The 13548-nt window shown below is 45.1% G+C and overlaps 2 protein-coding genes and 1 long non-coding RNA gene across 5 annotated transcripts in view; 1 reads left to right on the top strand and 2 right to left on the bottom strand.

Moving 5' to 3' along the window:
• Positions 1-4461, bottom strand: part of trim8a (tripartite motif containing 8a) — a 33921-nt gene extending 29460 nt beyond the window's left edge. Inside the window, exon 1 of the mRNA XM_060925663.1 lies at positions 2090-4461. Within this exon, the coding sequence (XP_060781646.1) occupies positions 2090-2686 (597 nt within the window). The 5' untranslated portion in view covers positions 2687-4461. The remainder of the gene's footprint in view (positions 1-2089) is intronic.
• LOC132889305 (uncharacterized) lies at positions 3747-8200 on the top strand. Of its 2 annotated transcripts, none has more exons than XR_009655050.1 (2): positions 3747-4599; positions 8047-8200. It is a non-coding gene; the product is annotated as an uncharacterized LOC132889305 (long non-coding RNA). The 2 variants fall into 2 exon arrangements; XR_009655051.1 differs by having other exon boundaries at positions 7130-8200.
• Positions 8201-12031: 3831 nt separating this feature from the next.
• sufu (suppressor of fused homolog (Drosophila)) overlaps positions 12032-13548 on the bottom strand; it is a 59204-nt gene continuing 57687 nt past the window's right edge. For both annotated transcript variants that reach the window (XM_060925661.1, XM_060925662.1), the window contains exon 12: positions 12032-13500. In XM_060925661.1, the coding sequence (XP_060781644.1) occupies positions 13411-13500 (90 nt within the window). In that variant the 3' untranslated portion in view covers positions 12032-13410. The remainder of the gene's footprint in view (positions 13501-13548) is intronic.

Below are 13548 nucleotides of genomic sequence, written 5' to 3'. Positions count from 1 at the left end.
TGTACTACAGCGTTTTGGGTCGTTTCCAGTGAATCAAAATGACGCCGTGTTTACGGAGATTTTTTTTTCAAAACGACAGCGTATTGGGTGAGGCCGCGTACTCGTGTGGATGGGGCCTAAGTATTTACATATACAAATATAAAAAGAATAAAGATATGGGGAAGAGAGGAAGGGGGAGAGAGGAGGGAGCAAAAAAAGGGGGGGGGAGGAAAGGGGGGGGGGGAGCAGGAGAGATATTGCACATTGTCCGGTATTGCTTATTGTCAGGCTAGGCTACTGTGGGTTAAAGGCCACAGTAGACCAACAACGATTAGAGCAACTCGGCCATCAAGGTTTTAAAAAAAATATCTGCACCTCAAGTGTGAAACTACAATCTTAGTTAACTTATGTTTTCTAGTGTGTATAATTTTATAATATATTTAACAGTTATTTCATGAAAATCGAGTCGTACATGAGCTGATAGCCGATGAGACGCGTAGCACCGAATTGGCTATAAGCCATGTACAACGAGACTGAGTGGAATAACTTTTATTCTATCCACATTCACTGGATTTTGAGAAACTGAGCAAAGTTGATAAATAAAAATTTTACACAAAACATCCGACAAAATAATTTCTGCTTAGAATGTAAACAAACTGGCGAAATGACAGTTGCAATTTGTGAAAAATGCTATAATAATTCTTGAAAAATAAAAAAATAATGTTCTTACCATTAAAATACTTTTATTCCATATTTTGTTGCTTTTTGTGTATTTTTTTTTGGGGGGGGGTTGTTTTTGGGTAAGAGTTTTCATATCAGCCTCGGTTGGTTCAGCAACACACTGCCATTTTGTTTTTCTCTACTCATGGTATATGAGCCGATAGCCTAGTAGTATCACAGTGCCAATAGCCAATCAGAGCGTGCGATTGCTCATATCCAGTGAATGTGGATAGAATAACATAACTTATTATAAAACGGATAAAAGATTACTGGAAGGGGTGCCACTGTGACAGAGTGGTAGCACTGCTGCTTCAGAGCTCCAAGTTTCCCAATGCAATCCAAAGCTCAAATTACTACCTGTGTAGAGCTACTGTGCACGGCTTTCTTCCTGGTACTCTGGTTTCCTCCCGAGTCCTACCTCCCAAAAACCTGCCCCTAGGTATGTAATGGCCCTTTTCCACTACCCTTTTTCAGCTCACTTCAGCCCGACACGGCTCGCGTTTCGACTACCTCAGAGCAGCACGACTCAGCTCACTTCAGCCTTACTCAGCACCCAAAACTCGCACGGTTTTGGAGTGGGGCTGAAGCGAGCCAAACCGAGCCGAGTGGGGCTAGGAGCATGAGCAGACACTCCCCTGTGCACTGATTGGTGAGGAGGAGTGTCCTCACATGCCCACACACGCCCCGCGAGCACGCTGGGATCTGTAAACACCGTAAACCCGGAAGAAGAAGAATTACAAATTACGAGAATTTCTGAAGCCTTATGCGCCTCGCCTCATCTATACGCTCTTGCCAGTATCTGTTGGCGTTATCGGTGACAACAAGCCACAGCACCAAGACCAGCAACACTAACGACTCCATGTCCTCCATGTTTATTGTTTACTATCCGGGTCGTGAGACTACCGCTTAAAAAGGTCACTGATGTCACTGTTTGCGCCGCCTAACGATATCACGTGACGTCTACCCACTTTTGCTAACTCCACCCAATGTGTCCACCCACTTCCAGCCAGCACGGTTCAGCGAGGTTGTAGTCGAAATGCAACTCCAACAGCCCCACTCAGCACGGCACGGCTCAGCCCGACTCAGCTGCGTTGATAGTGGAAAAGCGGCATAAGTGTGCATGTGAACCCCTGCAATGGACAGGTGTCCTGTTCAGGGTGTTTGTGCCTAGTGTCCCCAACAAAACTACTGTCCTGGCTTACTTTAACACTGTTTAAGTTATTTATTTTTCTCAGAAGACTAAAGAATGGAAAAAAAAGTTTTGTTTTGGCAGTGTTTGGTCAGAAAATTTGCCCTCCTTCCATGAACTCACAGCTCAGGCCAACATTTAGACTGGGCTATTTTGCATGCAAGCCAAAAGATACCCAGAGAAGACTCATCTCCCACTCACCCTGATATCATTCTGACGCAGCTCCACGTCGCAGACACCATGTCCATGGCCGACTGCACATCTAGAGAAGCAGCAGTACCGACACACAGCCACCTGCTCGGTCTCGCAGTGATACAATCTGTATTCATCGTGCTGGGGGCAGCTCCAGGCCCGCACGTCTTCGACATCTACCAGCAGATGCCCAGCATTTGAAGAAGGTTGCTGAAGGTGTGTCTGAATGTGCGACTGGCAGCAGGGCGCATTGCAGCGCAGGCAAACTTTCTGCGCCGGAAGCGCAGGTCCCCGTCTGCACAGGATGCACTGCAGGACGGCTGGCTCTTTCTCGGTATTCAGGGCGTTGAACTTCTCCACGATATTGATCAGCTTGATGTTCTTTTCGAGGCTGGGCTTCTGTTTGTACGGCTGATTGCACTCCGGACACCGAAGAATGCCCACGTCTTTGGCCCAGGCCTCGCTAATGCAGCCGTGGCAGAAGTTGTGCTTACAAGGCAGCTGCACAGGGTCCACAAACACATGCAGGCAGATGGGACAGATGAGCTCCTCCTCGAAACAGTTCTTCCAGGCCTCGGCCATCTCAGCTGCTTGGGAAGAAGACATGCAGGCCAGTTTTACAGTCGAGAGCCTATTAAACTGTTTAAAATAAGTCACCAGTAAGTCGGTGTGCCGTTTCAGTCAGTCATTCTCGTAAAAATAAGCGCGTGACTCTTACTCTGCTTGTCCACACCAGCATTAGGCTACAAGTGCGCATAAACAGCTGGTCAAGAGTCTCCATGGACAGTCCAGGGAGCTCCTCTTCCGCCCTTCGTCGTCAGCTTGTCAGCAATCAAATTCCACAGCTGAGCCACAAATCAGGGATGTGAACGTGTTGCAATCGGATCACCACAGAGGACCTGTTACTGAGTGTGGCTTACAAGAAACCAAACCGGAGTCCTAGCTCTCCAGGAGGTTATGAGATCCCTCTGTCCTGACCAGAAACATTAGTTTGGAGTCTGAAGAGGCTCAAAGTGCGCAGGTTATATTAATTACCACTAAATCCCAGTCAATTTTATAGTCGGATACAGATACAAGGACAGGGTTTAACAGTCTGAAGTTGTTTAAACCTTTTAAAGCCTGGATTTTAACTGCACTATGCTTCACAACAGCTCTCTCACATGTGACTTTGACATACAAATCGGGTCTGGAAGTTGAAGTCGGATGATGAATAACTGCATAGTCCCCACACACACACACTCTCTCTCTCTAAAACTGTACACGGTGCATCTAATAATGGACAAAGTGAGTCGAGCTAGCTCAAAATATCTCCAGTCCTGAAACAGCAGAGCTCAGTGTCCTGTGTGTGATAAATCATGGATAAATTATACATCCAATTTGCGGTGTATGACTCTCTAAAACTACAGGCCTCTCTATAGTGCGCCGAGGAACACTTTTAAAAACATCAGTAGGAGAATAAACAGTAGTTTGCTTGTTTAAATCTAAATGTAGTAGTAGTAGGCGTGTGCGTGAGGTTTTGAGACCGTAAAACGACAACTAAGCGCCTTTCCGTGCTCCAAAACCGAACAATATACACAGAAAGCAAAATATTATTATTATAAATAATAATAATAAACGTTTAAGAACGTTCACGTGCGTGATGAAACATTTACACTGAGCTCGTGCGTGCGTGCGTGCGCGCGCTCGCTCCCTCTCCCTCTCTCTGAGACGCATGCGCGCCCGCACGCGCAAATCTCTTGATCAAACTCCGCCGTGTAAAGCTATTCTCTCGCTATCTACAGTCGTTAAATGTTAAAGTGTTTTCCGAAATGTCCTGCCCGTCCATGTTTAGTCACAGTGCTCCACCTGCTCTCAGCTGATAGCGGCGTCTCGCGGTCATTTCACTTAAAAACAGCGAACAGCGTTCACGTCAAGCATTATTTGTTCCTGTTGAAGCGATCGCTCTGAAATATTTATACACGTCGTTTACACCAGACACACTTCTTGCTCTTAAAGGGGGACAATAGCGTTTCGCCCTGGCTATCGTTTTCTGTCACCAGCCATCTTGTTTTCCTGGGTTTTTAAAGCGGCGTATGTGTTTTATTTTCCTTCTCCTCATGTGGATACACTCCTTTATGAAGCTGGAGCCGTCCGAAGCAGAAATACAGCACTGACTGAGCGAACACCATGAGCAGCCTTTAAAGTCAGAGTCCATCAGCGATCCGCTGGATCTCCGCCGTATTCCGGTCTGTATTCCATGTTGTTGTTGTTATCTAGCTATCTATATATATATATATTTTTTCCTTTTCTTCCAAGCAAATCCTCGCTGAGAGGAAGGCAGGCAGGCACAAGACTGCAACTCAGGATACAGTTCACATTTACACCCCCTCCTTTCCTTGGTCACGTGATCCATCACGGACTTGATTCATAGAAAGAGGCGGGGCGTCTGGACGAGAGGCGGAGTCTTACTTAAAAGGGCAACTTCTGAATTAACCAGCCCAGCTGTTCCCAAGAGAGCAGCTTTTCAGGAACGAAGAGACGTAAGGAGCTTTACGTTGTGAACCATCTCTTTATCAACAATTTATTCATTTTATCCGTTAGAATTTTCAGTTTGAACTCTGCCATGAAACGTTGGCAGCGCGAACAACGACGCTGTTTATTTAAAGGGGAAATTCCATGGTGGCTGTAAAACTGTCGCTGGACCCCACTGCTGTTATAAACAGCTTGTACATGTACTGTAGAGGATTTCGGCCTACGTCATTGTTTCCATAGCGACAATATTTATGCCGCCATTTTGACGGTCACAAATATGGCGACTACCGGTAGCGATACACGTGTTGATCATGACGAAGTCTCATTGTCGAGTATTTTATCCGGCCTAGATGACGCGAGTAAAGGCCTCTGCATGCTCTTGCGACAAGGCTTTCGCAGATAGCTTTTCGCAGACAGTTGTAATTTATTGTTGAGCGGGGGTATAGGCGTGCACGATGTTATTCACCGGCACAACGCAAGGGGGCGCGAAGTCGCTAGGAGTAGTTGGTGGGTGTGGTTAGTGGAGTGTTTATCCTCCGGTTACTTAATGACTAGAACTTTTTTTTTTAATAATGACTAGAACTGGAGTCGTATAGATGTACGTACTTCCTCACTTCCTCAATCAACCGCTCTTCATGCTGCTCCATCTTCGCTCGTGTTTTTAAAAATGCCGGTCGTGAAAACAAACCATACCGGTAAAGTAGGGAAGCGGAAGTGCGTGTACAGCGGGTAGAGTGGACCAATCAGAGCCCTCTTGTCTGCGGCGCTGTCTGCGAGGCTTCTGTGGTGGTCACAATTTTTGGGAGGTGCGCGCAGAGCGTCTGCGAAGGTGGGGGGGCTACACAGACACTGTCTGCAACACCGTCTGCGAGGACTGGGTTGTCAGCATAAATTGGCCTTAAGAAGCGATATCACCAGAAAATCAATGATGCTGGTGTACGTGATCCGTACACGTTACCAGGCTATCTTTTTCTGGCTTTGCAGCGCTGCAGCGCGGGTGATCTTCCTGACCTGCAGTCAGGCGTGTGGGAAATACCAGGGAAAAAACATAAAAGAAAAAGGAGCGAGATGCAGAAAACAACTTCACTATCTAGCGACGTAGGGCATTTACAGGGCGAGCAGAGGGAGAGGTATTTGCAAAAATTGAGGTTAGCAGGCTTAGAGAACGATGTTTACCTGCTTCCACCAGGATTGTTCACTGACGTACGGAAGTACACGAAGCCCTCGTCTTTACCTGACTTCGGCCCACATGATCTGTATACCTATGTCGTTAAAAACCAGGCTGGGTAACATGCCTACATCAGCGGGTCGTCCCTGGAGCCGGTGGTCGCCATCTTATTACAGCTAAGGTTTATTCACATTTTCATTTACTTTCGGTCCTCAGGATAAACAAAATGTTATTAAATGTCATTGAAATAACTTCTTAGTCTGTTGAGACATGGCCCGTTATAAATTTGCTGTTACCAGGCAATGACCAAGAACTGTATTATTAGGGTCGGTGTCTGTGTTGTAGCAGTGTACTAGCAGCTAGCTGTTAGCACTAGCTAATGTCAACAACATAGTAGCTGGTATGTTACTGTAGCAATGTTTACGTTCAGTCATTTGGATGACTGTTAAAACCTTTCAGTCTCAAGTTTTTCCTTTACTGTATTTACTAGTTTACTGAGCTAGCGCGCTAGCTCCCAGCCTGCCCGAGCTAGCGCGCTAGCTCCCAGCCTGCCTGAGCGCGCTAGCTCAGTAAACTAGTAAATACAGTAAAGGAAAAACTTGAGACTGAAAGGTTTTAACAGTCATCCAAATGACTGAACGTAAACATTGCTACAGTAACATACCAGCTACTATGTTGTTGACATTAGCTAGCTTGACCTTCAAAATGGCGGACACCGGGGCGTCACGTGACCTGTGACGTCACGTCGAAATCCTCTGTACACTGCTTGGCTCGCCATTTGGATTTACAAAAGCAAACGCTTCTTGGTATATAATATACAGTATAAACGACCTACTTGATGATGTCTCCTCTGAAGTACGCCTGTTTGCAGACGATACAATTATATACAGACTCAATGAGTCAGTCAGTGATGCGCAATCTCTTCAAGATCTTAAACACCTAGAACAGTGGGAAAGAGACTGGCAGATGGAGTTTCATCTGCAGAAATGCCAGGTCCTAGTCTTCTCAAGATCAAGACAAGATTGGGTGTAGTGGTTAGCACAATTGCCTCACAGCAAGAAGGTTCCGGGTTCGAACCGGCGAGGGCCTTTCTGTGTGGAGTTTGCATGTTCTCCCCTTGTCTGCGTGGGTTTCCTCCAGGTGCTCTGGTTTCCCCCACAATCCAAAAGGCATGCAGTTAGGTTGATGTGGGGTGGCCTTGGGCTGAGGTGCCCTTGAGCAAGGTACCTAACCCCTGACTGCTCCCAGGCGCTGCCCACTGCTCTGAGTGTGTGTGTATTCACTGCTTCAGATGGATTAAATACAGAGGATGAATTTCACTGTGCTTGAAAGTGTGCATGTGACAAATAAAGGTTTCTTCTTCTTCCCAGCATACCAACTACATGGGCAGACCTTAAGCACTATGACATCAGCCAAATACCTTGGGGTCGACATCAGCAGAGACCTCAAATGGAATGGACACGTCACAAAGTCTGCAAACTCCACCTTGGCCTTCCTACGCAGGAATATCAGGACCTCAAACACTGCCATCAAAATACAGGCGTTTCATACGCTTGTCCGCCCAAAGCTGGAATACTCATACTCAGTCTGGGACCCTCACTACCAGCAAGATATTTATCGCATTGAGATGGTTCAGAGAAGGGCAGCCAGATGGGTAACCTCACAGTACCATAACATTTCCAGCGTATCCAAGATGATCGAATCCCTTGGATGGCAAACGCTACAGACCAGAAGAAAACATGTCAGGCTAATTCTCATCTCATCTCATTATCTCTAGCCGCTTTATCCTTCTACAGGGTCGCAGGCAAGCTGGAGCCTATCCCAGCTGACTACGGGCGAAAGGTGGGGTACACCCTGGACAAGTCGCCAGGTCATCACAGGGCTGACACAAAGACACAGACAACCATTCACACTCACATTCACACCTACGGTCAATTTAGAGTCACCAGTTAACCTAACCTGCATGTCTTTGGACTGTGGGGGAAACCGGAGCACCCGGAGGAAACCCACACGGACACGGGGAGAACATGCAAACTCCGCACAGAAAGGCCCTCGCCGGCCACGGGGCTCGAACCCGGACCTTCTTGCTGTGAGGCGACAGCGCTAACCACTACACCACCGTGCCGCCCCAGGCTAATTCTTCTGTACAAAATCTTAAGCAACAGTGCTGTGGTCGATATCCACCCAGAGCCACTAAAACGCCAGTCCAGAACAACTAATTCAAGATCACTCAGGCAAATTCAAGTTACATCTGATGCTCACAAATTCTCTTTCCTTCCCAGAACAGTTGTTGAGTGGAACCAGCTGCCGGAGGCCGTTGTCACAGCACCATCTGTCGAGGCTTTCCAGGAGGCACTGAACTCCATCCATGAGGCTGCCACGCTTTTATTGATTTTATCTGTACAAATTTGTTTTTTAAGTCAATAAATTTTTATTCTGCACGATGATGTTTTTTAACTATTGTGCACGCCTAGACATAATGGTCAAGATTGACAGCGTCTAGTACTGGAAGAAGAAGAGCCTTTGGATAATTACTACAGGGATTAATCTCATTTCATTATCTCTAGCCGCTTTATCCTTCTACAGGGTCGCAGGCAAGCTGGAGCCTATCCCAGCTGACTACGGGCGAAAGGCGGGGTACACCCTGGACAAGTCGCCAGGTCATCACAGGGCTGACACATAGACACAGACAACCATTCACACTCACATTCACACCTACGGTCAATTTAGAGTCACCAGTTAACCTAACCTGCATGTCTTTGGAGTGCGGGGGAAACCGGAGCACCCGGAGGAAACCCACGCGGACACGGGGAGAACATGCAAACTCCGCACAGAAAGGCCCTCGCCGGCCACGGGGCTGGAACCCAGACCTTCTAATTGTGAGGCGACAGCGCTAACCACTACACCACCGTGCCACCCCACAGGGATTAATATGTTCAACAATTCTTTTAACCCTAACTGATGCAGTGAGTAGCTTCTCATTTCTTAAACAACCATGTCATATCTTGTGCTCATGGAAAAGATGTTACTGTGTTTCAGAAAGGTCAAATTATTGGCCTACATCAATCAAAGAAAACAACTAAGGAGATCACATTATTAAAATCTGGAAGGACAGCAGTGAACCGTCAACTTCACACAAGAAATGTGGTCAGAAGAAAAATCTTGACTGACCATGATCAGAGATCACTTAAACACTTGAAGTTGAATTGTAAAAAAATTGACAGTAGAACTCATGGCTATGTTTATAATGAAATTAAGAGCATTTCCACATGTACAGTGTGATGAGAACTCACAGGATTGTGACTAAACAGCTGTGTGTCCATAAGAAAGCTACTTGTTAATGAGGCCAGTCAGAAGAAAAGATTTCAATTTGCTAGGAAGCATAAAAATTGGACTCTGGAGCAATGGAAGAAGGTCATGTGGTTTGAGAAGTCCAGATTTACTGTATTCCAAAGTGATGGGTGTGTCAGGGTAAGAAGGGAAGCGCGTGAATCGATGCACCCATCATGCATAGTGGCCACTGTAAAGCCTCTGGAGGCAGTGCTATGATCTGGGGTTGCTTCAGTTGGTCAGGTCTAAGCTGAACAATGTTATGTGGTAATAAAATGAAGTCAGCTGATGACCTGAATGGACTGAATGACCAGGTTATCCCATCAATGGATTTTTTCTTCCCTGATGGCATGGGCATAAAATCAGGGCTCATATTGTGAGAGTGGTTCAGGGAGCATGAGGAAACATTTTTATATATGAAATGTCCACCACAGAGTCCTGACCTTAACCCCATTGAAAGTCTTTGGAGAAGTGCTGGAGAAGACGTCAAATCAAGTCAGTTTATTTGTATAATGCTTTTAGCAACAGACATTGTCACAAAGCAGCTTTATAGAAAAATAAAGAGTTGAAACATCCATCCACTGTCTGTAACCGCTTATCCTGTGCAGGGTCACGGACAAGCTGGAGCCTATCCCAGCTGACTACGGGCGAAAGGCGGGGTACACCCTGGACAAGCTGTCAGGTCATCGCAGGGCTGACACATAGAGACAACCAACCATTCACACCTATGGTCAATTTAGAGTCACCAGTTAACCTAACCTGCATGTCTTTGGACTGTAGGGGAAACCGGAGCACCCGGAGGAAACCCACGCAGACATGGGGAGAACATGCAAACTCCACACAGAAAGGCCTCCATCGGCCACTGGGCTTGAACCCAGAACCTTCTTGTTGTGAGGCGACAATGCTAACCACTACACCACCGTGCTGCCCGACTTGAAACACATGAACTAATTTTATCCCTAATAAGCCTAAGGCGATGGTGGCAAGATGAAGCCCCCTCGGTTAGCACAAAAAAAGAAACCTTGAGAGGAACCAGACTCAAAAGGAAACCAATCCTCATTTGGGGAGATAACAGATAGATTATAAATAACTTGCTTCTACCAGTATAACTGTGTCCTATATTGTCACAAAGTGCAATTGTGTAACCAGGAAATTCCTTATAGTTTTGGTATGAAGTCTGTTTTGTTGAAGTTATCAAACTGTTCATTGATGGCGACTTGAGTGCAAGACTGTTCATGACAACTGCAGTCCTAAAGTTGTGTCAATTATAGTCCTAAACCATCATCGCAAAACTAAGTGTCCAGAGCCATCTTCTAAGTGTATATTTCAACTGTCCATATGGGGTTATCCTCCAGGGAAGCAATGTGATGAGACTCTAGCCAGAAGCAGGGCATCAGGATTGATCAGGCAGGTCTGAAGAGCAGGACAGGCCAGCATCACTAGTATCTCTGAACTGATGTGTAACTTGACAGCGAGAGACAGACAGGGAGAAAACACAGATCCTTAGGTATGCCCGTTGTCACCTAATGGTTAAGAACAGTATACATTGTGTGCTGAGTGCAAGTGGGGACACTGGCAAGACTAACCATGAAAGCATAACTAAGAGGGAGAGCCAGAAGGTAACACAGACATGAGGGAGCCCTGGGACATAAAGCAGCCAGCCACTCTACCATCAACAAACTTGAGTGAACGTGTGAGGGGGGGCAGCAGCATCCATCCATTATCCATAACTGCTTATCCTGTGCAGGGTTGTGGGCAAGGTGGAGCCTATCCCAGCTGACTATGAGCAAGAGGCAAGGTCTGGACAATTCACCAGATCAGCACAGGGCTGACACATAGGCCAAGTTTATATTAGACCGTATCTGTCTCGTTTTCTTCACGGATGCACTGTCCGTTTACATTAAAACGCCTGGAAACGCCGGGAAACGGGAATCCGCCAGGGTCCACGTATTCAATCTAGATCGTGTCTGGTCCGGTGCTGTGTAAACATTGAGATACGCGGATATGCTGTGCTGAGCTCTAGCTGGCGTCGTCATTGGACAACGTCACTGTGACATCCACCTTCCTGATTCGCTGGCGTTGGTCATGTGACGCGACTGCTGAAAAATGGCGCGGACTTCCGCCTTGTATCACCTTTCGTTAAAGAGTATAAAAGTATGAAAATACTGCAAATACTGATGCAAATACTGCCCATTGTGTAGTTATGATTGTCTTTAGGCTTGCCATCCTTCCACTTGCAAGTGGTAAGTGATATGCGCTGGGATCACACACACAGCGGCTCAGTCCCGAATCACTGCTCGTGCACTTCACTCGTGCGCTCTGTGAGCTGCGCAGGGCCAGAGTGCACACCCTCCAGAGGGCACTCGCTGTTCAGGGCGGAGTGATTTGGAGCGCAGGATGACTGCGGAGCCGAGCGTATCCGTGTATTGGTGTTGCTATGTGCACGCTAATCGTTTTAAAAACGTTAATCTGATGATCCGCTGATATGGTCTAATGTAAACCCCACCATAGAGACAACAATTCACACTCACGGTCAATTTAAAGCCAATTAACCTAACCTGCATGTCTTTGGACTGTGGGGGGAAACCAGAGCACCCAGAGGAAACCCATACAGACAGAGGAGAGAACATGCAAACACCACACAGAAAGCCCCCCCTGTTGGCCACTGGGCTCAAACCCAGAACTTTCTTGCTGTCAGGCAACAGTGCTAACCACTACACCACCTAATGAGTCTAGAATATATTAAAACTTTCACTTTTTAACATAACTGATAGAAAACATTGACCTTTCATAATATTCTAAGTTTCTTTTTTTGAGCTGTACCTGTATTGTACATCTTCAAATTTGACTGTAGACTTTAAAATCGCACAAAAATCACATTCTTTACACGACACCTAATGGGTGTTTTACATAGTTGAAAATGCCAATATGAATATACAATATTTATGGAAATAAACTTTAATGGTAAGAAAACAGGCAGTTTAGTGATTTGAAAGTATATATATATAAAAAAAGAAAAAAACCTACATAAAACATCTCTTAAAAAAAGAAAAGAAAAAAAAAACCTTGTGGTTTAAGTTTGAATTTCGGTTTAAAAAAAAAGGAACTAATGCAGTTAATGAACACACTCCTGTACCCACAAACACCTTTTAGCTTACATCCATAAAATAACAATGTAACAGGAATGATGGGTGGAAATGTTAACCGTTGCATTTTAAATGGTTAAAGAAATCAAGGGGACAACCATCATAACAAAATGGGCTTTTGATCTACATCCAATACATGAGAATGGAAATTAAATACTGGCTTTGGTATAGATTAGCAACTTGCATCAAGATAGTGTTGGCACTAGTGTATTTAATTTGACAGCAAGTGAAACACTAATAACTTACGGTATAAATCAGTAAAGTAATTACAGCTTGACCTCATGAAAAGCAGTTTGTTATAGTGTCACTGGTAAAAAGTTTACTTCAGCCAGTAAACATTTCTTAGCGAGGCTTCGTGATGAAGGTGCACGTTTTTTTGAATAATGCAGTAACGTACTAATAATTTACAAAACATTCATGTTTAGATTAGCAGTATATCGTTCGAGCAGTAGAACTAATTTGACTTTGAGGAAGTACACTTTTGGCATAATCCATATTGTTCACACACCATGAACATTTTAAGATAATGCTTTGAAAAAGAAAGCATTAAAATCAAGCAGATTTACGTCAGTACTTCCTTGTGGCAAAGAAAAAAAAAAAGTTTGGGAATATTTGGCAGGGCTATGAATTTGCTATGCCCAACCCTTAAAACATGTAAACATGGTTTCATCCAACCTCTTATGCACAATCATTTTCTAACGCTATTTTAAAGTATTAGCGCCTCCCCGTTTGTTCTCCCATAAAATCAATAAGTATTACTGTTTACATTTAAACAAGTCATCCTTCAACCTGATGCAAATATCAGTCTGGGTTAATGCACACCACAGACAGCCCTTTTACAGTACAACCATCTTGAATATTCAAAAAAAGTATTCAAAAACCTTCTATATTACACACAGGATACAGGCACACAGGTAGACTTTTGAAAATGAAATGAAGGTATCGGGACAAAATGCATTCAGCAGAAACATTTGAAGGGTAAATGCTATGATGGAGTTAATACTTGGTGAAAAAAAAAAAAAGGCATAGTCGGTGTCTTGTGCCAACAGCTCTCGGAGAAGGAGTCAAGTGTCTACGTGTCCATTTCCTCCAACTGCGTATAAGCACGAGTCTCTATAGAGCCCCTGCAGCTCAGCATTTCTCTAGAGACGTGGGGGAGACGCAGCTTGTCAGTCTTATTGCAGCGGGCTGTCAAACACTGTATCTGGCAGAATAGAAATCTTCAGCTTCTTATCAGGCCAGCTGTATTCCTTTGGTAGCTTGGACTGGAAAAAAAAAAAAAAAAAAAATACAGATGTGTTTCAGAACAGCGA

This window comes from Neoarius graeffei, chromosome 7 (genome assembly GCF_027579695.1).
Source record: "Neoarius graeffei isolate fNeoGra1 chromosome 7, fNeoGra1.pri, whole genome shotgun sequence".
Lineage (NCBI taxonomy): Eukaryota > Metazoa > Chordata > Actinopteri > Siluriformes > Ariidae > Neoarius > Neoarius graeffei.
The sequence above is the reverse complement of the archived record's forward strand: the minus strand, read 5'-3'. Positions and strand labels throughout refer to the sequence as shown.